The sequence below is a fragment of the Fukomys damarensis genome, unplaced genomic scaffold (assembly GCF_012274545.1).
Source record: "Fukomys damarensis isolate Sample0158 unplaced genomic scaffold, DMR_v1.0_HiC HiC_scaffold_29, whole genome shotgun sequence".
Lineage (NCBI taxonomy): Eukaryota > Metazoa > Chordata > Mammalia > Rodentia > Bathyergidae > Fukomys > Fukomys damarensis.
In genome coordinates this window covers 32,800,193-32,826,988 of record NW_022900941.1, presented here as the reverse complement: position 1 = coordinate 32,826,988, position 26,796 = coordinate 32,800,193, and the positions used below count along the sequence as shown (strand labels likewise).

Here is a 26,796-nt window from a genome sequence, read left to right as displayed (position 1 = left end):
AATCCTGGGCCAGTGTCTCTTTAAGGACACTGAGCTCTGCATGAGAGAGACTTTGAAGATGTGTAGAGGAGCCTGAGCCTTCAATTGACCAACTAGTTACAATTAGCCCTCAGGAACTAATTGAGTTCATAAGTCAAGGGTCCATTATGTTAAAGCTGGAAAACAGATTGATAGGTATGACTGCAGGTTAATTAAAACTTCTTTGGTCACAAACACCACAGACAATTTGGAGAAAATATTTACAGTACACAAAGAGACAAATTATTGTATCCATAGTATATTAAAGATGCTTAAAAATAAATATAGAGACAGTAATATGAGCACATAGTTGTCAGAATAAAAGAAATTGACATTTTAATAATGAAAATACATTCATATTTAAATTGAATCATATTTGTATTTGAAATCCACCAGCATTTTTTAGTGTCAGAAGGTGAGGAAGTGCTTGCTCAAGTGCACACATGCATGCGCACACTCACACACACACACACACACACGCACACAGTGGTGGGCGTCTGTCAGAGAGGCACAGGAGCCAATGCTAAGAGCTCCCAATAGCCAAAGCTGGAACTATTTACGTAACAAAAGAAACAAGAAGTATTAGATTATCATAGCCCAAAGTATGTTGTAAATATCTGTGACTCTACTGATACAAATAAATGATTAAATCAATAAACTGGGGAGAAGAGAAAAGTCTCCTATGTTGAAGAATTTCAAATAATTGATATTTTCTGTCTACCTTCAAGGAAAGGGTAAGATTCCCCATCTTTAGGTTTGGGTGTGCAGAGTGCCTTCTTCCAAAGTGTAAGGTCGGAAGAAAGGGAAGAAAAAAGAGTAACTTTATGGAGGAGAAAACTGACTGACACTGTAGGCCTGCTATCTTTGAAAACACTGAGGGCAGATTTGGACAGAAAGTTTCAGGTAATTAGTGGTAAATATCCACAGTCATGCTGCCCAGCACTGTAGCCAGCAGTTGTTTAAGTAAAATATTTACAAATTCTCAACCATATACTAAGCAGGTCCGACCCTGTTTAGCTTCCGAGATCAGGCATGTTTAGGGTAGTGCGTCCTCAGGCTACAGATTCCATTTTACAGCCGCACTAACTGCATTTTGAAGGTCCCCTAAGCGCATGTGGTGACAGACTACTGTATCAGACGGAGCCGGCACAGACCGTCCCACCATGGCAGGGACTCTGGGACACCCCTCTTCCAGGAAAATTAAGCCAATGGAGAAAACAAAAGAGGTAGAGAAAAATAGCAACTCAGAAAAAACATTAAGTAGGAAGTGAAAACAATCATTATATACAGTATTCAGCTGTGAATAGCCTTTGGCGAGTCACAGTGATGTAAGCTGGGAGTTGTAAATGACACATCTAGCATCGAATTGGTTGGGGAGTGGAGGAGGCCAGGTTTGTGTCTGGGAGCACTGGGGTTTGCACGAAGATAGCTAAGTCTCGTCTTCCCGGATTGGAACTTAACAGAGGATGCATACAACTCCAAAATCAGGAAGAAGCAATAGATTTTTTTTTTCTTTTTATTGAGTTTATTGGTACATTACTGGTATACAGTACAGTTACATTCATTATTGGGATCTTGTACCTTTACATGACAGGTCTTGGTTCTCATTTTTTCCCCTTGTCCCCACCCTCCCTTCACCCCCTCCTCCCCTCCCCATTTACAAACTTTATTTCCATTTTTTCATTTTCTCTTTTTTTTTATCCCTTATTCCTTTTCCCCTACCCTTCTCACTTTCCCTACACCTTTAGCCCTTTTCTTCCTATTTCACACTGTTAATTATCTCATTAGGATCTTGTATACTATTACAGTTTTTCACACCAGAGAAACTATTCAGTATTTACACGTGTGACTTATTTATTTCACTTAGGAGTATATCCTCAATATGTATCCATTTTCCTATGAATGAATCTAATTTCTCATTCTTTATGGCTGAATAGTATTCCATTTTATAGAAAACCACATCTTCTTTATCCATTTTCCAACTGATGGGCAAATGGGCTGTTTCCAAGTTTTAGCTATTACAAACTGTGCCACTGTAAACATAGATGTGCATATATCACTGTGATATGATTCTTTTAGTTCTTTTGGAAAGATACCCAGCAGAGGTATGGCTGGGTCAAATGGAACCTCTAGTCCCACCTCTGTGAGGTGCCTCCATATTGGTTTCCACAGTGGTTGCACCAGTCTGCACTCCCACCAACAATGGAGAAAGGTTCCTTTCTCCCCACAACCCCACCAACATTTGTTATTGTGTGATTTCTTGATAGCAGCCATTCTTTGTGGGGTGAGGTGGAATCTTAGTGTTGTTTTCATCTGCATCTCTCGAATGACCAGTGATGTGGAGCATTTTTTCATATATTTACTTGCTGCTTTTACTTCTTTGTCGGAGAAACATCTGTTCATTTCAGATGCCCATTTTTGAATTGGGTCTTTATATTTGTGGGGGGCTGATTGTTTTAAACATGTGAAGGTATATTTAAAAAAAAGATTCAGCAAGATGAGTTTAAGTGATGACTCTGGAGAAGAGAAAAAGGAGGACAAGTGGAAATGGTTGTTGACTTAGCAATAAGCTTGAAAAACTCTTTGACTCTCTAATTATGTACATACAAGTGGTGATTAAAAGATACACTGAGGGCTGGGGTTTTGGCTCAGTGGCTCCATCGCCTGCCTCTCAAGTGCAAGGACCCCATTTCGACCCCCATTACCAAAAAAAAAAAAAAAAAAAAAAAGATACAATGAACATTTTACATTTTAGAAATTTATTACTGTAAAAGACACATTGTCATTAATCCTCCTTCTGGAAATGCTCCTCCTTGTTTTGGACACACTTATCCGATCATTCCTGCCACTTCTGAAGCAGTTCTGGAATTTCCTTTTCTCTGTGTCATTGTACACTTTATTCAGCAGTTGCATTGTGTGACTCTGTCTCTTCACCAAAGTCAAAATGACAAGGGAAAATAAACTCTTTGAGTCAATTCAGGATGAACGTTCCTCTAAAGTTTGGCTGTCAGCACCTAACTGTATCCTGCTTTGTATTGTATTAAAACCCCTAGTGATTCATAAAATTTTAGACTAACTGCTGTCTGATTTCAGAGCTTTGTGATAATTTGGTATTTCTACTTAATACAGAGTAAGGAGAAAAAAGTCAATAAAATACACAAACAGCAATAAAAATAATAATAGTTAATGTTTATTGAGCACATACTATGTATAAGACATATGATAAGAACCTGCCAGTCCATCAGGGTGTCAGTTTATTTCTGTTTATTCCTGAAGGTAGTACCATTATTTTCTCTTTAGAGGGTGTAATTCCAGACTGGCAGAGTATAGTAAGGAAGTGGCAATGTTTTAATTTAGGGTGATTAGGTGGGAAATTGCAAGCTGCTTGCTGAGCTACCTGCCCCTGTGTAATCAGGATTAAAACATTACTAGCCTTCCTATGACTCCCTTCTCATGTGCCTTCAAATTATTAGGGTGAATTTTAGCAGGCCAATTTAGCTAGAGCTTTGGGACTTTATCTTGAGGAGGGATTGCTCCTAAGAGGTCTAAGCCAGGGTGGTTTTATGTGGACTCACTTCTGGCCTCCTAAATGGTGAGACCCTGATCCTGGGCTACTGATTTCACCAAGTAAGTGGAGTTTGGGGTTCTTTTCATCTTTACTGCCATAGTATTTTCTCTTTTGACTGCTGTAATATTTTCAAATGATATATGAAGAGTGTTTTAGTCTATTTGGTCTGCTATAATAGAAAAACTGTCCTCTGAGTGACAGAAGCAACAAAAATAAACTTTTCACAGTTCTGGAGGCTGGAAGGATGAGGTTAGGATGCCACTGTGGTTGTATTCTCATGAGGACTTTCCTTCTGGTTGTGCATTGTCAGCTTGTGTCTTCATGAGGTAGAAAGCGGGCAGGGCAGCTCTGTGGGGCCTTCTAACCCCTATGAGCCTCAAACCCAGTGCCTTTGCACACTGAGCTATATCTTCAGCCCTTCTTAACTTTATTTTATTTTTTTGTTTTCTGAGATGGTCTCTCTAAGGCACTAAGTTGCCAAGGCTAAGCTCAAATTTTCAATCTTCCTGTCTCAGCTTCCCAGAGTGCTGGAAATACAGACATGAACCATCACGTCCGGCTGTGGCCTCTGTTATCCATGCAGGATTGTTTTCTCTCATGACCCCAGTGACCCCCAGCCCGATCTCCTAGTACTGTGATATTGGAGAGTAGAATTTCAACATCTGAAATTGGGGGGGATACAAACACCTCATATCAGAAGAGCAAATTAGATTACACACATTTTACAAAGCTAATGATTCCTGAGGTCATCAAAATGCACAACTGTTTTGGAGGGTGACTGACAAACTTTATCAATTTTGGAAATGTGCAGATAACCTCTGTTTTAGTCATTTTACATCTAGAAATTACACTTCATACAAGTATGCAAAGATAATGTATAATAATGCTTACTGTGTGCTTTGTTTTTTCAAAGCCAAAAATGGTAAAATAATCTAAGTGTTCAAGAGTGAAATGATTAAACAAATTATATTCTAATCCATTTAATACAATTATTTCTGAGAAATAGACTAGGATATGTCTGTAAATTTTCATAAAAGATGCCCATATATTTTGTTAAATATATAAATTTATGTTAATATTCCTCTTAAAATATCTGAAATGTAAAATTGACTACCTTTGAGAAGGTCTATGCTTATTATTTACTTTATATAATTTTGTCCCAATACCTAGTTTACAACTACCGTGAGTGATTTCATTTGGCCATAGGACCTGTGAGAACATACAAGATGAACAGGTATAATTAATTACCAGTTCAAAATAGTGTTGAATATTATTTACCACCAGATGAATCGTGGAAGGGGAAGAAAAAGAAATATTTTGAATATGAGATTACTTTCTAACATTTTACTTTAAAAAAACTATGCATATCACAATATGTTTAGTTTCCAAGCTATATCCAGTTTTGAATGGCCCATGGGTTTTTGCCTCCATTTGGGAGCAACCCAGAAAAACAGCATTGCTCTGTGCTGTAAGACCTTGTGAGATTTGTTAAGTTTGTTAACTATAAGGACAGAGAGACAGAATTAGATTTTAAAATTTAAAAGTTCATGAGCCAAATAAAAGTGTAAGTTTTAAGAACATTGTTGGATGATCTTTTCAAAGCAAATGTCTTATCCTCTGATTTGCCCAATAGCACATTTTTTTCTCCCACTATAGTAGTAACTTATTAATTTCCTGTTTCTCTACTGCTGTTCAGCAATGAAGACCTTTTGGGCTTGCATCCACATTTTGCTTCTAGAAGCCAGGAGCCATAAGTTAATGGGAAAGCAGCAACCCAGCTACATCAGAGAGGCTCGGTCTTCTAACAGCTGTCTGGACCTGGGGAGGGAGAAGGTAATGAACTTAATGTAGTCATGCTCCTTGGTTTAGTGACAGCACAGGACGGGGGCCTAGTCTTTCCAGTGACATCCTGTAGATATCTGCATAGATAATTTTTATCTATCTGCATAGATAATTTTTCCTTTAATTTCACTCATTACATTTTAAAAAATAGCTCATGGGCAACTTGATGTTCTCTGGAATATCATTCTTTTACTTCTTACATTAACAGCAGTAACTTGTTTGTAGCTCATCTGGTGAGCATGACCCAGGCGAGTGTGTGTACCTCCTTGAAGAACAGACAAATGTTATGAAGAAAGCATCTGCGTCAGGGTCAAAGGCCCTACGGCCATGCTGTTTTCTCTAAATTCTTTTCCGTGAAAAGATATTGAGTGAGACTGCAGTAAATGAAAAAATGAAACCTAAATTTGACCCTCAGAGATTGGAAATTAGGTAAAATTCCACTACCTTTGAGTAGTTCTAAGAAGCAATCTGTTACCCTTTATCCTTTAGTGGAATTGATGAACAGGTGGTTTTCAGAAGATCACTCAGTATATTTAGCTTCTGAAATTTGAGCACCTCAAAATCTGATTGGCTGCTCTTGCCGCATGATAATTCCCAGTGCAGGCACCAAACTAGCTTTTGCTTGGGGTTCTCAGGAGGGGAGAGTTGGGAGAGGATTTGCTGCTGAGGAGGTTTATTTGATAACTTGAAGGTAAGGCTAGTTTATGTTTTCTCCTGTAGCGTTCTCTCAGATGTTCCACAACTTCTTTGAGGTATTTCAAAATTTGGGGTCCTAACTGGGAAAATAGTGGTAGTAATACAGGAGCAAAGACTGTAACCCTAGTGCCCTACAGATGCCCTATTAATCTCTGGCATGTAGAGTTTCTGACGACAGTAAAGTCCTGCACTAACCAGTTTGTGGCTTGGCACTCTTTGTGTAACAAGATTTTTTTTTTTTTTGTCTTCAAGTTTTTTCCTAAATATATTAGTTTGAAAAGGGCTCTATGATCTGCGTTCCTATATTTATCCTGTTCTACTGGGCTTCCTTTGCCCCAGAAGGAGTGGCAGTTTCGCTAGCTTAACAAAACCAGCCACTGTAGGGTATTGGTTTACACAGCAAGCATCTCTGGGCGAAGGGGCAGCTGCTCTAAGCTATCACCCTCTCATGTGGGGAGTCCCACTTGCTGGCGTCAAACTGCAAAGGCCTGAAGAGAGCTTTTCCTTAGTCCCTGAATTAGAAGCTTAGGCCAGAGGCCTACGATCTTACATGTACTTCAACCAATACTTTAAACCTTGTTGTTTTTCAGGGTTAACAAGAGCTACAGAAAGGAAAGAAAAAAATCCGTACAAACCAATGGTTTTCCGAAAGAGAATAACCGCATTGCCTTGAGGTTTCCATTTTTTCTTTTAAATTTTATTGATAGATTTTTTTTTTGTCTAATGTGAAATGTGACCTCTACTGTGTGTACTACAGCTATATTTAAAGCTAAATGAGTCTTCTTAGAATTTGGGTGACAGGAGGGAAGGTTCTTTCGCTAAAAATTTTGCTTTGAAAATGTTTTCTCTCCAAGTGTTTAGGAATTAAAATTCTCTGTTCAAGTCCAAATTCTTTCATTCCTTCCTCAATTTCCTTTTATAACTTTAACTAAACTGATTTTATAGAAGTAGTAATACTCAACATGTTCCTGAGGTAATCAGGAGAAAGATTCTGAGGCGTCTGTTGTTTAATTTGCTGTTTTAAATGTCTCTCTTAGTGTGCAAAAGTATGTGATTATGTAGACCAGACAGGATTTAAATTCTATTTTGCTATAAGATCTGTCCTGAGGATAGATTCTAATGTATTTTCATTTGTATGGAATATGGAAAGTTTGTAGGTGCCACTACTACTCTGAGAAAATGGCGGACGACGAAGAATATGAAGAGGTGGTGGAGGTAAGATTAAAAAAATAAAAACTCTAGCAGCAAAGTACTTTTTGTAGTGACAATCAGAGCTGTGTAGGTAGATCATTCATTAAAAAAATACATTGTCTATAATAATTTTACAAAGAGTCATCGTTAAATCTTAAAGGAATATTTTACGTTCAGTTTCACTGTAATTATGTGGGGTTTAGAATTGAAAGGAAATATCACTGTTTCACATTTTTTGCTTTTCTTTAAATTTTAAACCCAGCAAAGTGGGAGGTACAGGCAGTTTTTACTTTTTCTTCTAAAACTGCTTTATTTCCTACCTCCCAACACCAGTGATCAAAGGGACAAAGGTAAGGAAGACCAAGTTTTGAGAACTAAAAGCTGAACTCTGTTTCTCAGTGTCTGCACAATAGGGGAAAGGGAGCTACTCCTTCCTCTTTGCTTCCACTAGGGAATCTCTGTAGGGCAGTGTGGGTTCCATATTCAGAATAATCATATATGTGTGTGTGTGTGTGTGTGTGTGTGTGTGTATGTATATATGTGGGTCTTTATATATGTGTATATATGTATATGAGCACACATGCCAATTAATATAAAAACATGTGAATACACTTGTGAAGGTCACGAGTGAGGGACAGAGCCACCTTCCCATCAATACCATTATATTTACCCAAATAAATAAGACTAGATTTTGCTTTTGAATCTTTAATAAGAACAAAGGCTATAGTAGGCATCTTGAAGAATACTCTCCACATTATTGGAGGGGAATTGATGTATTTTGTATTTATTAATTACTTATTTTGCATTTTATATAATTTTGTTTTGACCACGTTATGGCTTTTGCTCACCAGTTCTCACCTCCATATTCTAGAAATAAAATCAGGCTTGGGGCTCTTATCCATACAAATACATTCCCACGAATCTGCAAGTACTTACTAATTTCCAGTTAATGATGATAATGTAAACATGTGAAAATCTCCAAGTGACTATGACAGTTGGAGGCAGTTTTGAAAATACGTGCTTTTTGTTTTTGTTTTGTTTTTTTTGGTACCAGGGATTGAACTCAGGTCCTTGTGCTTGTGAGGCAGGAGGTGGAACCATTGAGCTACATCCCCAGCTTGAAAATGCGTGCTTTTTAATAAGACTGAAATTAATTAATTATAGGAGCTGCTCAAAACTGAATTCCAGATGAAATACCAAAATTTGTCTTTGGAAAGTTATTTTAGCAACCGGTCTATATTTGGATGTAGGAAACTTTTATTCTATAAATAAGATTACCTTTATTACTGAAGGATATATGTAAAAAATCAGAAAGGATCTCTTACAGTGTAGGATGTAACCTCTATGGGTTACACACAAATGGCCCCTCCTCCCTGGTCAATATTATCACTAGTGTGCATTTTGTACATGTCCCTAAGGGTCAGAATTATCACTATCCAACACTAACACAATTACAAATTAAATAAACTTCCTACGATGATAATGTTGAGAACATTTTTTAGCCTCCAACTTGAATATTCCTCATCTCTCTTAAAATAATTTTGTCCATTTGTCACTGAAAATTGTCCTTAGTGCTAGACTTGATTGATTTAACTAGTCATAAAAATGGAAGGGGCTATTTTTAGGCAGCCCATCCTCACCATTTTGTTCCCATTACTGCTTCTGAGTCTGACCAGCAGGTGCTAAACAGATAGACTTGCCTGCCAAAAAGTGTTGAACTGAGGTCTCTTTGGTCTCCAAACAGATCATGAGCATGGAAGAGTAGCAGATTCAAGAAAATTGTTTGGGAAGCAGTTCAAAAAACAAGGACCAGCTTTAAAAATATATCTTCTAGGGATCTTGGACATCTGAAATAAAATTTACTGTCACTGTCTATTTAAACTTAAACTTGGAAAGAAAGAGAAAGAAGCAAAGATGTACTAATTAGCACAGATCTAAAAACACGAAGTGAGATTTGGCATACAACTTAATGCCAACCATTTGGATAATGCTCCCTTTTTTTTCTTTGTAAGCTTATATCTAAGATGTATTTACCAGTTGTGAAAGCCCAACAAAGGTAAAATGGGCTGGCTTCCAAGAGTTGCCTTTATACTTGGAGGCTAAGAAAACCCAAAATACTTGGAATCATTCACTTTACTTTAATATTTCAGGCCACTCATGTTTTTTGTGTCCATAGGAATGGCTCCAAGTGGTATCAGCATCAAATAGTATTTTTTAAAGGTTCCAAATGGCATTGCTTTTGTGCTGAAGTCAAAAGTCTGAGAGAACAATTGTCTGTCCTGTCCATATGATTCCTGATATTATATGTAAGGATATGTCGAAAAGACATATATTTTAAGTTTTAAAAATAGCACAAGAACAAAAAACCACAAGTCTGGTGGACAATAGGTAAGTTTTATACGACTGTTATCATAGGTGGAATAGAGCAAGTGGCCCATGGACAGTGGCTAAATATTTTGATGGGAGTTCACTGAACCAAGGGCAGAAGAAAGGAAGCCACTGAGGGAATTTTCCAACGTTCAGTGTTTTTAATGTTCCGGTGTTTTCTGTGTTCCTCTTTCTACCCCCCACCAACATGCTTTGGTTTTATAAATAAGAGAAATGAGGCATAAAATATTATGAATTTTCTTGACTGAGAAAATAAGCCAAATATTTTGTTTTTTACCCCTTTGCTTGTGTGCCTTGGCCTAAATGAGCCTTCCCTTCTGTTTGCCCAGCAGAGTGGGGTGAGGCCGGGGCAGAATTGCACTCTCCTTACACATCTCAAACAAAATGTCAGCCAGTTCCTATCTGCGTCTATTTATTGCTAGTGATGTCAGAAGTAGAACAAAAGTAGACTTGGTTTCAGATCCAGACTGCAGGCACCTCACAGTCGTCAGCAGCAAACTGCAGCCTGCCTTGCCCACATTTTGTGTTGAGAACCCACATTTTTCTTTTCTTCCCCTGGCATTTACAAGTTGTCATAGCAGCTTGTTTAGGACCACTGCAGTGTTGAAAAGGAGTCATCTGTCACTCCAGAAAAAACTTACTGCTTAGTAACTAGAGGTATACAGGGATAATTGGGACACGGATATGATTTTAGTTCTTATTACTTCTATAATAAAATCCAGTAAAAATTATTCACACTGAGGATTCTGTTTTGTTTTATTGTTAGTAAAGAGTGAGTTTTATCATTGTTGCTTTTTGCCCAAACCACACACTCGTGACATTGTTATTGTACTCTTAAGAAAATTCTATCTTGGGTACTGTAGGAAAAAAATATTCTTTGTGCCAGGAAAATAGCTTGCCCTGTATATAAGCCAGCCTCAGTCAGCTGGCCCATCGCACTGTATCTTTTTGTCCCATTGGATGATAGCCCTGTTAGTGTTCCTAAAGCTTCACAAGGGGATACACATCTCCAGATAGGAAAGTCTCCCTCACCTACTTCTGACAGATACTGCAAAGCAGCTGAGCTGGTGAAGGCTCCTGAGGGCAGGGCTGAGGCAGAGGGAAGGCGCTTTCTGCGTTGGTTCTCATAATGATGCCTGTGTGTTCTATTTGTAGTACTACACGGAGGAGACAGTGTATGAAGAGGCGCCAGGAGAGGTAAGGTCCTGTCCATACCTGCACAAACTGTTCTCGTTAGAGCAGGAAGAAACTTCTCTCTCAGACTCCCAGGGCCACAAAGATGGCAAAGGAGCACCTGAGGGAGGATCACCCGCCCACCTGTGCCCACATGCTTGTGTTAAACGAGCAAATGTTACCTGTTTGGCAGGTTATTTTACTATTTTTGCTATCTAAGCTGGTAGGGGAAGTTTTCCCCCATTGTTCATGTGGCGGGGGTGTATCTGTTTGTCTGTGTTGCTGATTAGGGTAATGTTGGCGACTGTCGTCACTGCAACTGTAGCAAGAGGCTGGCATTGGTGACTAGCATGAATTGCATGGGGTCAGCAATTTTGCTATGTAGAATTATAATCTGCAGGATAGTCTCTGCCACCAGGGAGAGTGCCTCTAAGACTTGGTACCTGATCAGTGAAATGCAACTCAGATTTCGGCACATTATGAATTCTGAGAAGGCTATTCCCATAAATATCCTGAGTTCAAATTCATTTTTTCCCCTACGGTGAAGTACTTTCTCAGAGCACTTCACTTTCTGCATAGAGCTGCTTCACTCTGAGCATGAAAAACAGTGATCTGGAAGTTTAATCCTGGAACCTGCTCAAAGAGCCAATAACTGCAAAAAAACCCAAAAAAACTAATATTGATAAATGTTGTAAATTGATTGGTTTCTCATGGTCAGCCATGCATCAGTAATAATGGGTGGAAAGCAACCAATTGGTAATGATCTGAACAGTAGGGACAATTTTCATATATGTACAATTTCTTATGTTTCTCTTTTCATAATTGATGCCATAATTCTTCCTTTGGTACAGATGACATTTGCTGTGAAAAAAAATGATACTATGAGATGGATTGATGGCTTGGGTGCTTATCTTTTCTTACAATATTTTAAATTTTGGACTAGATTCAATCTTTGAGTCTTAGTTTTTTTTATAATACCCTTCGTAAGAGACAGTAATTTCCTATTACATAGATAGATTTGTTGTAAAAATAATTACCCCAGTATGTTGTAATTGTTATTCTTGTCCAGCTAAGCATTTAGTTGTGTAAATGCCATTATAGTTCATACTCATAACTAAGTCAAGACAATGATAATCACTTGTAAAATTGATGTGATCCATTTTTTTGAAAGTTTATCTTTGTCTCACAATATAGAGAATAATGCTAAAATGCCTACAGAAAATGCACCCAGTTTTCTTCTTATTCAATTGAAAATTAATGTTAAATTTAAGAATTTAAGTTTTATTTGGTTGCCTTAATCTTTTGCATTTTACCATATCCAGACAACTTAAGAAAATTTTCAAATGTTGAAGAATATTTTACTTCTGATTCTTTATACTTCCATAAAGTGTCTGTCTTTCTGCAAATGTAACTGTAAGGCAATGTTCAGTCAGCATTCATAGTTATATAGCATAATGTGCTTTCTTGTGGATAGAGTGTGTGACTTCCTGCTTTGTTCTGTTTTAGATATTTAGAAATAACACCAGGAATGTAAATCTGACTTGAAGTTTGAATAATATACACCAACACTCTTATACCAGTGTTTTCACTTTTATAATGGTGTTGAACTGTATGTCAATTTTTCAGACAATAACAAAAATCATTGAAACTACGACTACAAGGACAACACCTGGCTATGATGAATCAAAAACTTCCAAACCAGCACTGGTACAGCCAGAACCGGCAAAGCCAATGAAGAGGAAGAAGGTCATCCGGAAGGAGGTGGACTCTTCCAAATTCATGACCCCTTACATTGAGCACAGTCAGAAAATGCAGAATCTGTTTAGCCCAGTAAGTCTGAAACTCTTACTAAGCTGGTTTTATTATTAAGAAGTTAATGATCTTAACAAACAGTTCTCAATACTGGCTAGATTTTTGTTTCTCAATCTTGATTTTTTTTTTTGTACTAGGGATTTAACTTGGGTCCTTGAACTTGCAAGGTAGGCAGCGGCACCACTGAACTAAATCCCCAGCCCATTTTCTCAATCTTGAATGAAACAAAAGCTCGTCTTGCAGAAACATAAACTCGTTTCTTATGACTCTTGACTTTTTTCTTTATGTAATCCATTTGTACCATAGCTATATCACGGTGAGCATCTCTGTTGGAGTTATTCCTGTAAAACAAGCATAAGACCATTTATAAAACATTGATTGGTTTTTAATCATGATCAGCCAATCTGGAATAATGAAATCGAATATAAATTTAACAGATTAGTTCAAGGGAGCTAAAAAATACATGTATAAACTATGTCTGAATGAAACAGCCTCTTAAGTAGAATGGCTACCAGTATATAAAAATGTCTCTAAGAGGTATATATTGAAAAAAATTTGTGCAAATAAAGATAAGATTAAGAATTGATTTGCAATTGAGAATAAGAATGGTCATCTATACCCTAGAACAGTGTGGTTTTAAAAGCACGGCTACAGAGTGAAATCCCCTAGGAGCTTTAGAACTACTGATGTTCAGTTTAATTGGTCCAAGGCTCAGGCTGATGCGGAAAGATTTTTTAAAAGCTGCTAGGGTGATTCTGTGGGTAGCCCAAGCTGAGAAGCATTGTGCTTGATGATCTCTGGTCCTTAATTCTCATGGATGGTCATTCAGCTTACATTGTCTGGCAGTGAATTTAGACCCATTTCAATTAATCTAATTTAGCTGGGGATTTAGCTCAGTGGTTCCGCCATCTGCCTTGTGAGCGCAAGGACCCAAGTTTGATCCCCAGTACAAAAAAAAAAAAAAGTTTTTCAGTTAATCTAATTTGATAATTTTCCAAGGTGGGTTGAGGTCTCATTAGGCAGTTTGATTGTACATTCTCTGAGGGCTTCAGAAAATGAAATGTAGCTTGGGGATCATTGGAGGGTATGAGACTAAAATTCATGTTAAAAGCATCCGGCTGTGGAGGGCCAATAAATATTCACATTTGGTTGTTAACTCTTGGAGGCTGCTGATGACTTAAGAGAGGTTTCTTAGAAAACAAAATTTTCTTGCTTTTAAAAAATATCACTCTGTTATTCAACAAAAATAGACAATTGGTTAATTTATTGCCATAAAATGTTATTAATTCAGAGATTATGAACCTAGAATTTCTGATATTTTGAACAGAATGTTAACAAAATTCTGTAGTATTTTTAAAGTGGTTAGTGACTAAACAATTCAGATTGTTGATCATTCTACTTGAGGATTCTTTGAAGCCTTAAGAGTGACAATTACGTATATTACTACTAAAGCAAAATTTTATTTTATTGTTAACAGAAATAATAGAATTGCATTCCTTTACAAAATATTCCATAATTTAGACTTTCCATTAATTCCACTGGCAACTCAACTATTCAAAACACTGAGGTTTAGCTGTAATTTCTGAATTGAATATTTTTGCATTGTATTAGCAATCAAATCTTTTCAGACTTCCCTCATTTTCTGAATTTATTTTCTAAAATAAGTGAAGTTCAGGCTTTTTTATGTCCGTGAAAACAATTTAAAAAAAGGGATAATCATTTTAGGGTATTTCCAAGATAATAATCTATAAAAAATTTTTCCACAATCTCCAGGATCCAGTTATTTTTAGGAAGAGCAATTAAGATTCTCTTTTGGTTTTTGCTGAGAGGGTATAACTGTTATAACTTGGAATTTAAAAAATTATATTGGGATGACTGTGTTGCTTGAGATTTCTGCTGCTGTTTTGTCAGGGTGTGGGCTAATTTCTGATATGCTTTTTAGAATAAATATAAAGAGAAGTTTGAGAAAGTAAAAGGACAGCCATACGCCAGCACAAGTGATACTCCAGAACTTCGCAGAATCAAGAAAGTACAAGATCAACTCAGTGAGGTGCGTTGCTTTGCTAAAATAGAGACATTTCAAAAATATGCCTAGCACTGGGGACTAAGGCTCTAAATATAAATAGAAAGAATAAGGGATGGAGAAAGCAAAACTTGTAGGTTATATTGCTGTAACTATGAACCCAGAGACTTTTTTCCCCCAATTTTATTTCTAAAAGCTTGGTTTAGCAGTTAGTGTGAGAGAAGACTGAGATGGAAACTTTAATTCACTGTGGTCCTCCACACAAGCATGGTGAGGCTGAGAAGCACCAGGCTGGAAATTTGGCCAGGAATGCAGAGTGGTGGATACAGGTGTTCTGTGGATCTTTGCAGAGCACAGTGTCCCAACTAAAATGCAGAAGCTTTGCTTTGTGATGCAGACTTAGGGCCATTGGGTTGATGTTCTTTATTTATATGCTATTTTTTGACATACTCACATGTTCATGCTTATCAAGAACTCTAATCTTGCATTATTCCGCAGGTTAAGTATCGAATGGATGGCGATGTCGCTAAGACTATCTGTCATGTAGATGAAAAAGCAAAAGATATTGAACATGCAAAGAAAGTGTCGCAGCAAGTCAGCAAGGTAAGATGGTGGCATGGGTGGCTGTGTCCCACGGTGTTATATCTGCTCTGTCTTGAAGGAGAATGGGACAGACCTGATCCTGCTCACCAGTGCCATAGATAGGGTGAACTGAGTCCCCAAATTCATGAGTCCCCTCATGAGTTCCCTCATGAAGGGGGTTCCATAGATGGCTGAAGTAGTCCACAGGAGGGACAGGTGGATTAAGGCTTCTATAACTTGCCTGAAGAGTCAGCTACAACTCAGCTGCAGAAGGTCGCTGCCCTGAATGCGGTCTCACTGCCACTGGAATCTCTTTTATCTTTTAAAGATCTGGGGAACTAAATTTTAATAAGAAATTTTCAAATTTCAAATGCAGGACACTAGTTATTAGACATTTTCAAATACCATACAAATTTTTTGAAGATGTGTCCAGTTGCCAAATTGAGTCAAGGATTGGCTGGTTGTAACCTTTAAAAACAACGTTTAGAGAATCAGAATCCTGAATCAGTTTTTTAAAAATTAGAATTTCAAGAAAAGATTACTAGTATGGTGAAGTATCTTAAGATGTTGACATGTCCAACATTTTCCCGGAAACCCAAGGGCAGCTTGTGCTTGAGACTGCCTTCACCATTCTCCCTCTGTTCTCCAGTTCTGTCTACCACGGGTTTTTGCTCTTCCTGTCTAGGTTTTATACAAGCAGAACTGGGAAGACACCAAGGATAAGTACCTGCTTCCCCCTGATGCCCCTGAACTTGTCCAGGCCATTAAGAACACAGCCATGTTCAGTAAGGTAAGAGCCTCTGCTTCATTGCCCTGTCTGTCTTCCTATGTAACCCAACCATATGCTTTAGAGCAATCTTTGATAAACTCACAATCTGAAATATAGTTTCCCAGTTGTTTTTATGAATAGCTTTGAAACAGAGTGAGCTTGCCAAGGAGTCATCTTGAGCTCCTCTCAAGGACAGTTCTTGGACTGAGTGGCAGAGAGTCCTTCGAGAACCTGAGCAGCCTAGGGGGAATGTACTCCTTAGAAACACTTAAGATTTCAACAGTATTCTCGATTTTTCTGTAGATTCTGTGTTACACTTTGGATATCCCTGGCTGTCACTTTTTAGAAGTTTATTTTATGGCAGAAACTACAGGAAATGCTTCCTGGTTCCTTACATTTGTGTTCACACTTATTGTGGGGGGCAGGTAAAGTCACAAGGAGGGGATGACATTAAATTAGGCACATCTGTCCCCAGATCAGGCACATCAGGACAAGCTATTGATAAGAATGTCATGGATTTGATGGAAATGGAGAGTTTCTCTGTGAATTTCATTTACCTTTGCTCTCACCTTACCCTTGACTCCTTATACCATTGATGAGTAAGTTTAAAACAGTGTATATCATGTAAGTGTGATCTTATTTTACTCATAACTTTTCACTCTGTTCTGGTTTAGAAACTGTACACTGAAGACTGGGAAGCAGACAAAAGTTTGTTTTACCCATATAATGACAGCCCGGAACTGAGGAGAGTTGCCCAGGCCCAGAAAGCTCTCAGTGATGTAAGTGAAGTGTAGTTGACACCATTTGGGAGATTGGGTTACGGCTTCCACAGATGATCACTGCTCTTCTGTTACAAAGACTAAATGCCATTATTGCGGAGGAGCACATTTAGAGTCATAAGTCATAATATCTCATTTAAATTTATATTAGACACAATTTATACCTTATATTAGATATAATGTAGTTCAGTCCTTCCTTCTTACAATCAGGAAACTGTTTCTAAGCCCACATAGAAAGTTAGTGACAGAGCCCAGACTTGTGACTGCAAGAGACCAATTTTTTTTACCACTAGAACATGCAATACTCCTTCCCCTTGTCTCTGGTTAAAGACATTCTGTGATAATGGAGTTGTATTTTCTAAGCACCTGTCAGAATCACAACCTCCTATGTAAATTTATTAAGTAAACAGTGTTGTTGAGAGGCTTTGCTTTGCTTTTTATGAAAGCTGAACTCTTATGTTTCTTTTTCTGTGTGGGGAGTTAATTGGCATACTTGTTGAACATCTTTGCATAGTTATCTCACAAAAAAGCTCTTAGCAGTGATGTGCATAGAGGATAATTTACAGTTAGCAAAAAAAAAAAAAAAAAACCAGTAGTCTCACTTGCCAGAATTTTGATATCCTAGAATATGAATGCTATGTACTAGAGGAAATTGAAATGCCTGATAGTCCTCAGATAATCCCATTTAGAGCTCTTGTTTAGTGCTCTTGTTACACGACATTTTATTTCTTGACCATTGGATTTGCTAGAAACCATACTGAAGAATCCAGAGACCACTACTCTATTCTTTAGAAGATCACTGTATCATAAAATAATATGTTTCCCTCAAGAAATTTTTACCACTCTTAAAAAGAATATGTTATTTGACTTATACTCAATACAGACTTAACAACAAGACAATTGAGACTTACTGAAATTCAGTCCCATGGATTGTAGGGTTTCATCTTGCCCTGAACCAAAACTATATATACCCAATTGATGGTGTCTCCAACTTTGGAGATCAGTTTGTATTGCCTCTCATTTCATGTCAACTGTAAATTTAGTGAACATAGCTTGTATCTCATTTTCCATATGATTTATTAAAATGTAGCACAGTTAAACTTTTACCCTTCTATAGGTCATGTTAGGAAATAAAGCATAGCAAATTGAAGTCCTTTAGTACATGGTACAATTTTATTGTGTGAGTATCCTCTGCTTGTCTTTTAAGATTGGTTTTTTGGTTCTGTATCTAATGAATTCATAGTATTATTGAAAGATCTTCATCAAGTACAGCCGGGTGTGGTGGTGCACGCCTATAATCCCAGCACTTGGGAGGCTGAGGCAGGAGGATTGCTGTGAGTTCGAGACCAGCCTGGGCTACATAGTGAGTTCCAGGTCTGTCTCACCTACATAGTAAGAACCTGCCTCAAAAAAAAAAAAGAAGAAGAAGATCTTCATCAAGTGATCAATAGTTATTTATTGAAAGTACTATGTATAGATACCTGGTGAAATAGAAAAATATTATGAGAAGTTTTGATGATTTCCCCCGAGAATTTATAATTAGGCTTATAAGATGAAATGTTACATATTAAACAGTAAGAAAAAATTCAAAACAATCTAGTAATTTGCTATTAAAGTATACACATCAATACTCATAGAGGCCTTCAGAAGTGATGATCAGGGAAGGGTAGCGAAGAATAAAGGTATTTCAAGCTGAGGGAGTGCTTGGACCAAAGGATGGGTGAAATGAGTCTGAAGTGTTAAGGAATAACATACGTGGACAATGTAAATGTTTTGTTTGGAGAGGATTTATGAGCTTGCTGGCAGCAGAACTTTAAAAATCAGACAAAATAGCTTTGATATGATAGAGTAGGCAATAAGATCCTAAGATTCTGGAGAGAAGAATATGATAAAAAATACCATCTGGAGACATTCTGATTGGCACAATGTGGGAAATTAGGAATAGGAAAGGCTAGAAATCATGGTAATTTATATAAGTCAATTTTAGTACTATAGATGGGTCAGAGAGATGATAGGGAACAAAGAAGAAATGAATCTGAAAATAGTATTAATGAGTGGTAACTGGATATTAGAGACAAAGGAGAGAAAGTAGTCATAGGTGAGTTTATGACCGTAGACAGCCTGAGTAAAAAAGGTACAGCTGGTAAAGATGCATTAATGGAGAAAGAAACTGACCTCAGTTAATGAAAGGAACAGATGAAGGCATCCTGTTGCTTAGATGGGAGATCAGGACAAGAACTTAATATTTAAAAGTCATCAAAATAAAAGCAGTAGCTCAAGACACAAAATGTTTGAGGATGCAGAAAAGAGCACAGCCAAGGGCAGAGTGTTGGAGGGTACCCATACTTAGGGCATCTGGAGAGCTGCCTGCAAAAGGATGAGGGGACAGCAGAGAAGTTGAAGGGCAATCAGGAAATGCTATGTCATGTAAGCCTAGAGGAGGTTTCCAAGAAGACACTTAATCTCCTGGTGTCTCCCTTAATCCGTAAAACAGAGATGAAGGATCACCTCTATAGTCCATTGGTGTATGGACTGTGAACAGTTGAAATTGGCTACATTTTGGAGATATTACAATAGAGGACATGATGAAGGAGAATATACGATAATGAAGTAAAATCTTCCCCACTTCTTGGCAGTTAGGATATAGCTTTTATTTCTATTATAGACCCAAGTATGCATTATCAGTTTACCAACAAGGCTATTAATACTATTGTCAGCACCACGAGTTTCTACATTTAACAAGCGCAGCCTCCTAAACAAGCTGTTGTTCACACAGCATGCCACGGGGTAGGCACATATACTTTGAGATAGAGGCTTGGGTTTGAGGCTCTCTTTCTCTCATGTCCCTCTTAACTCTATTTACCATGGTTTCTTTATTATCTAAATAGAGACAAAAAATTGCAGACTCTAAGAGTTTCTTCAAGCTGAGCTATAATGCAGAATTCTAAATAGGCGGAGCCTGTCATTGTGGCACATGCCTGTAAGCCCAGTACTGTGGGAAGCTGAAACAAGAGGATCATGAGTTTGAGCTCAGCCTGGGAAATTTAGCCCCTGAGTCCCTGTCAGGAAAAAAAAAAAAAAATTCTAACTAGACAGAATTCTGAATAAAGTTCCTGATAAATAAGGACTTTGAGGACCGATTTCTGTGAAACTTCTTCACAGGACATCATACTTAATCAGCATTTCTCCTGTTTAAATGTTGTCTTCTCCCTAAGGACTGCCCCAGCCATGGAAAATTCCACTTGCCCTTTACCTAAAACAAAGTTTTTCACTCACTTAAAAGAAGTTTAGCTGTAGAATTTATACATTTTAAAACTATCTTTCACATCCCACTTGATTTGATATTCATGAAAGCTTTCGTTATATGCACCAGATAGATATTATTAGGATAAGATATAATTAGAATTGGTTAAAGTATAAGATAATTAGGACCCTGCAATTATCTAACTCCTTTTTTTAAATAAATAATAATTCTGCCATGTAGAAGAAAAAAAAATCTGTAGATGTGTCCCAGCTAAGTAGCAGAAGAGCTGGAAGGGCAACACTGCCCTTCAGACCTCACCTCAGGTCATCGGTCTGCAAGACACATATTCAGAAATCAGTGATTAAACTGTCCCTATAGTCGGGCACAATGCAGGCCACAAGGAGAGGACTTTCCTCTGCCACCTCAGAGTTCACAGCCCAAAAAGGGATGGGTATGTAAACAATAGTGATGGTGTCACCTGATAGCCTTCTTAAAAGTGAGAAGGGCCTTGTTGAGTAAACCCCAAGAGAAGGACATCACATCTGCCTGAGGCGTCAGAGAGAGGGCTGAGGAGGGAAAGCCATGCTGTCCTGAGATGTGGAAAGGCGCAGAGGTTCTTAGAAAGGTGGGGAGAAGGGAGAGTTGGGATATTCTGGAGTGAAGGAACAGCATGTACAAGGCCCTGAGGAACTTGAAGGCTAATTTATGAATAATTGGAAAAAGTGTTTAAGATTGGTGAGAAAAAAATCTGAAAGAGTCAGAGTGAGGGGGATGTGTGATTCATGGACACTGTATATATTTTTGGGCGTAGAAGCCTTTTATAGGCTGAAGGGAAGGAGTTCATAAAAATGGAGGGATTGGAGCTGTGAGAAAGAGAAGGGATGACCCATAGAGCTGGGTACAAAGGCAATGGAAGGAATGGTGCAGAGGGCGTGAGGCATGCCCTGTGGGGGGTGCTGCTCCTTGGATCCAGGGCAGGGCGTGGGAGTAGCAGAGATGGGTTGGAAAGATGTAAGAGGAAGTTGGGAATGAGATGGACTTGACTGGAGACCTAAGGGCAGTGTTGGGATTTTAGACTAGCCACTGGCACTAAGGCTGACCAGAGACACAATGGGATGTTCAAACTTTATTGAAGTCAAAGCAGGAATTGAATACCATAAAGCCATATAAAGTACCGGGCACAGAGCCCTAAGCAAGTTATTGTTCACAGAAAATACTACTAAGAAGGCACATGGATTTCATGTTACAGTTCAAAGGCTCTTTCCCCTGTACCACTGTCTATGTCTCTCTCTTTATCTCTGTGTAGCGCAGTCTTATTGTCTCATTTATACATCTGTAGCAGTCAGCATTACTATGTGATGGAACTGATCCAAAATTGGAGATTGGTGAAGTGGGTAGGAAGATAAGACCAAAGGTTGAGAGTTGAGGTAGCTGATTAAAAGAAAGTTGCAATTATAAATTAAATCATGAAAACAAGTGCAAGGAAACAGATCTAGGGCCAAGGGTCCTAGAGAAGAGGAAAGATTCAAAGAAACAGAAATAACTAGCAATACTAAGAGCAAGTCTATGTAACATGCAGAAGGTTTTGGTTACGTGGCATGCTAAAATTTAAGAATTCAAACAAAGATTAGAACATCATCCCTTTTTAAAAATGCCAACAAATGCAATATAAGAAATAGTATAATTATCTATGGTTCATGAACCTCTCTGTTTTTTTAGATTGCCTACAAAAAAGGTCACACTGAACAACAGTCTCAATTCACACCTCTGGCTGATCCTCCAGATATAGAATTTGCCAAGAAAGTAACCAATCAAGTGAGCAAGGTAAGTAAATACAGCTGAGACACTGTCTCTTTTGAAAACTCTTCTTAATAATTTCAGCCATTAAGGAAAGAAAATAGAGGTGAACCTGAAGATGAAACACAGAGTTTTTGCATGTGATCCCCAAACTCTGTAGCAATATATCCATCAACAGCATTTACTAAGGAAAAAAATGTTTATCCAGCTTGATGATTCAGTAACTTTTAAATGTCAATCACCTTGGGGCTAGGGATTTAGCTCAGTGGTTCGGTGGCCTGCCTTGCAAGCGCAAGGACCCGAGTTCAATCCCCGGTACCAAAACAAAACAAACCAAAACAAAAAAATGAACAAATATCAATCACCTCATAAAAATGGAGTCTATATTCTAATATCACTTGATTATTTTTACTTGTGAGAGTGATACAGAGTAACTAAGTAACCACTCCCTTCCGTGGAGGCTCTAGTTTATATCAGTGTAAGATCCATTGTAGCTTATGCTGTCAGATGTGGGTAAATATGAATGCAGAGTGGGCTCTCAGACATAGCCTAGTTGACAGCAGTGGGCAGTGGACTTCTAACTTGAGGTCCTAGCAAATGGCTTAGTCTGTCTATCTATATTTAGGCTGATAAATGAGCTCTGAGGAATGCAGCCCTGACAAGGAATGCAGGAAGACAAATGTTCAGCTAGTTAATGAGCTATGTTAAAGTCCTGGTACACATGGGGTCACTTTCTCCTGGGGAATTGCTGCTTTTAAATACCTTTCTTTGTCCTCTATGGAGTTGAGTCTGAGTTTGGTCTTCTGCTTGAATTTTGATGGAATCTCAAGATTTCTATTTTAAGGGTCAGGTATGGTGGTGTGCTTATGTAATCTCAGCACTTGGGAGGCTGAGGAAGGAAGATGGACAGGAGCTTAAGTCTAGTCTGGGTTACATAGTGAATTCAAGGCCACCCTGAACTACATAGTGAGAGCTTGTCTCACACACACATGCGCGTGCGCACACACACACACACACACACATTCTATGTTAAGTATTTTTTGAGGGGAAGTTATTTCTTTAGTAGAGGAAAGAAAAAAGATGAAATATATTTAGTAATGTGTTTTGGTGCCTGATTTGGCAGATCACTTAGCTATATAAGCAGGGGCTATTTGGAAGAAAGATCTCGCAAGAAAAGTGACATTTTACTAATAGGAATACCACCAATCTGACATTTTCCCCAGGGCTAAGCAGAGATTAACTTGAGAACTGTGCATAAAATGGTGGCTCCTGAAAGCCTCTATAGTGGAAATAAGATTGGAAAGGACAATTTACCTTTTTAGAATAATTTTTAAGTGATCCTTTAGAAATAAAAGGGAACTATTTTTAATTTTTATTTAAAGCATATTTTAAAAAGAAATCTTAGTAAGGAAATATTTTTTCACTTATTTGGGTATGCAGTATGGGAATCTAAAAATGAGTTTAAAAAACACCTTTCAAACACCTCTGTAACTATTCTCTCAATGGCTTGCCAGTTTGTTCAGTGCTGCACTTTTCAGTAGCGTAGCCACTAGCTGAACGTGACTATTAAGCACTTGGAATATGACTAGTACAAATAGAGCATAAGTCATTGCGGGCTTTTATAACAGAATGCGGTACACAGGGTGGCTTAAACAACAGATGTTTATTTATCACAGATCTGGGGGCTGGAAATCCAAGATCAAGTATTCACTGCCTGGGGAGGGACTTCTTCCTGGCTTGCAGACAGGCCACCTTCTTGTCGTGTCTCCTCCCAAGGTGGAGGCCGTGTAAGAGCTCTGGTCTCTTGTTTTTCTACTAAAGACATTAATCCCATCATGGGAACCCCACCCTCAAGACCTCACTGAAAAATAAATTACCCTAAAGGCCTTACCTCTAAATACACTTGCATTGGGTTTTAAATCTGCAACATTTGAATTGGGAGTGGGAGGCAAATTCATTCCATAACACTGAGAGTCCTATATGAATGTGAAATGGTTCAGTTATTATTTTTACATTGATTGTATGTGAGAATAATAATATTTTGGATCTATTGGCTTAAGTAAAATAATTACTAAATTTCCCATCTGTTCCTTTTTGTATTAAAAATGTGAATAGTAGAGTGGCTTGCATTTTATGTCTATTGGATTATACTACTCTTCATTGGATGACAGTACCAAACACTTTGAATCATTGCCATACCTTGGTTTGTCACTGTAGAATATTAATGTGAGCTAAGGTAATAGTGGCTGTGGATAAAGGTCACTGGATTTGGCCACAGTGACCTAATTCATCCTAGTCTTACCAAGATTTCCAAGTTCTTAATGACTATTGTGTACCCAAAGTAATAAACATGTTGGAAAGTAATGCTTGAGCTTGGTAACAGTCATTGAACAACCAGCCACCTAAGAAAGGCCTGCCAAATATGAATTATCTGTGTAATTCTCTTCCCTTCTTTTTACCTTCGCCACTATCAATCTACTTTGACCCATCTTTCAGCATTATTCAATACTCTTTCCCTCCAAAATAGATAAACATCTTACACATTTAATTTCTTGGTGTTTCCTTGCCAAACAATGACTTCCAGAACTACATTTTATAGGTCTTATAGCCCCTACTCAGATGGGAAGGAGCACATAATCTCCAACGATTATATTAATGTTTTCTGTTTACCAGCCTTCCTAACTGTACTTGCCAGAATAATTTATTTCGCTTTGTCTTTGGTCAGTATCATCAGCTACGTGCAAGCAACTTGTCTTGGCTCAGGTGCATTCTGTAGCTCTACCATAGTTGGGCAAAGTTGTTCATATCAGTATTTCAGGTGAGAAAACAAGGCACTCTTGAATCAGCTAAAAGCCAGGTTCTGAATACAACATAGAGAAGTTCCCTTAGTTTCTCTGTGCCTGCCTCTCTACTTCCCTCTAGATTCATAATAAGAACAAAATAAAATTTCAGAATGGAATTTCCAGTTGATAAATAAAATTTTTCAGCAACACATTGTTACACAATATGAAGTTCTGATCTTCTGAACCCATGGAAGCTCTTCTATCATGCAGAATTAGGAAGGCTCCCATTGATTTTATCAGAAGAGATTTGATTGAATCAGGAAGGCAGCTCTGGGTTCACTGTCAACAATAAAAATATCAGTTGGGGTCCCTTCCACCCCCTCTGAAAACATATCTATGAATGAGGCCATCAGAAGTCCCAAGGTTCGAGACAGATGTGATTTCCTTTCCATCTGATAACCACATAAAACTACAAATGCAGATACATAAAGTTGAAAATGAAGCCATGTATTTAAGCAGACATTCAAGTGCTTGATGTGCATCCCACTGATGTATCCTGAATTGACTTCTGAAAAGGAACAACTATGATTTGGGGGAATCAGTCTTACTATATCTGTGGACATGTGGCACCTTCTTACCTACAGAAAGTGTCCCAAAGCATGTAGTTCATCTAATATACTTTCCACTTTTAAACAAATACTCCTAGAGAAAGTTAAATCAACTCTTTCCTTTCAGTTTTCATTAGGTTATTCCAGCTCCAACACAATGGGAGAAAAGTGTTAGGGGGAAATTCTTGGGTATCACCCAAAATGCCTAACACGCAGAGTGAGACTCCTTGGCTGGGCAGAGAGAGTCCCTTGTAGACGCCTTCCTTCCTCTTACTCTCCCTCCTTCAGCTACAGAGTTTTGTCCTTTCAACTTCTCTCTTACCTGTGAATGAAGTTGAAGGTCATAATGTCCTTAGTAGTTAACAAGCTGCAGCCTTGTCCTGTGTAGCGAAAATCTTCCCAGATTTGGGAGTATTCGGGAGTGGACTGCAAACAATCTATCTCTACCCTGCCCTATTTCAGCTGTGTGGTAGGAGGAAATAAGTTTTGGTTTGTGGAGGGTAAGAAGAGATGGGATTGGGTGGTCTTATACTTTATTTCACATCTTATTTGATATCTTTTTTTTCATGCTGAGACTTGAACTCAGGACCTTGCATTTGCAAGACAGGCATAGTGCCACTGAGCTACATCCCAGACATTCAATATCTTTTTTAAAATCAGATATCTGTCTCTCACTGTGAGAATTGATCTCAATTTTCCTTAATCAGTCTACATACACAGTACCTGTTTCTTAGTAATAGTCCTAGTTTTGGCCATCAGTAAGAACCTCTGATACTTTACAGCCTCAAGTTACATGTATGTAAAGTACTCCATATTCCAGCTCTGTGATATATACAGCCTGGTTTACACTTTTCAATCCTGGATATTTTCTCTCTTTGATAGAAACCAGGGAAAAGACAGTATCCCTACCAAAAAAGAAAATCAGAGATTAGGAGATGTTAAATTGAAGTATGCGTACAGTAAGAATCTCTGAGATTTTAAGTGTCTGTGAGCATGTCATAGCTTTCTCAGATTCCTGAAGCGGTCTTGTCCTCAGAAAGATTTGAAACACTCTATAGGTACTCTTAGTAAATCCAAAAATCAATTCTCTTGACTCTAATTCTTTTAAGTTTCAAAAGAGGTGGAAAGTTAAGTCAATTGGTAATATAGTGCAAATCTTAATCTCAGTAAAGATTTCCAATGAAGAATTCTTTCAATTTTTTTCCTCCATAGTATCTTACTTTCTGTTATGATGATAGCAGTTATTACAATTACTACAATGTTTATTTGTTTAGCACTGTGAAGTTTACAAAATCCTCTCCAGTGTATGATCTAACTTAATCTCCCCAGTAGTCCCTCTGTGTAAATGTGTCCTGGCAATTGTGGCTGAGGAATTTGAAGCTTGGAAAGGCTAAATTGTATCTTTAATAACGGTGGAGTTGGGCTGGGGATTTGGCTCAGTGGTTCTGCCGCTTGCCTTGCAAGTGCAAGGACCCAAGTTTGATCCCCGGTACAAAAAAAAAAAAAAAAAAAAAAAAAAAAAA

The 26,796-nt window shown here is 38.0% G+C and overlaps 1 protein-coding gene across 2 annotated transcripts in view; it reads left to right on the top strand.

Moving 5' to 3' along the window:
- The window catches only part of Neb (nebulin), a 224,331-nt gene that overhangs the window by 3,055 nt on the left and 194,480 nt on the right, over positions 1 to 26,796 (top strand). Inside the window, exons 2-11 of one of the 2 annotated variants that reach the window (XM_033757144.1) lie at positions 5,283 to 5,419; positions 6,715 to 6,798; positions 7,275 to 7,339; positions 10,859 to 10,900; positions 12,503 to 12,706; positions 14,631 to 14,738; positions 15,210 to 15,314; positions 15,979 to 16,083; positions 16,737 to 16,841; positions 21,805 to 21,909. In XM_033757144.1, coding sequence (XP_033613035.1) covers positions 7,304 to 7,339; positions 10,859 to 10,900; positions 12,503 to 12,706; positions 14,631 to 14,738; positions 15,210 to 15,314; positions 15,979 to 16,083; positions 16,737 to 16,841; positions 21,805 to 21,909 — 810 coding nt within the window. In that variant the 5' untranslated portion in view covers positions 5,283 to 5,419; positions 6,715 to 6,798; positions 7,275 to 7,303. Of the gene's footprint in view, positions 1 to 5,282; positions 5,420 to 6,055; positions 6,120 to 6,714; positions 6,799 to 7,274; positions 7,340 to 10,858; positions 10,901 to 12,502; positions 12,707 to 14,630; positions 14,739 to 15,209; positions 15,315 to 15,978; positions 16,084 to 16,736; positions 16,842 to 21,804; positions 21,910 to 26,796 lie in introns of those variants that run through there. The other variant, XM_033757143.1, reaches the window with a different exon arrangement.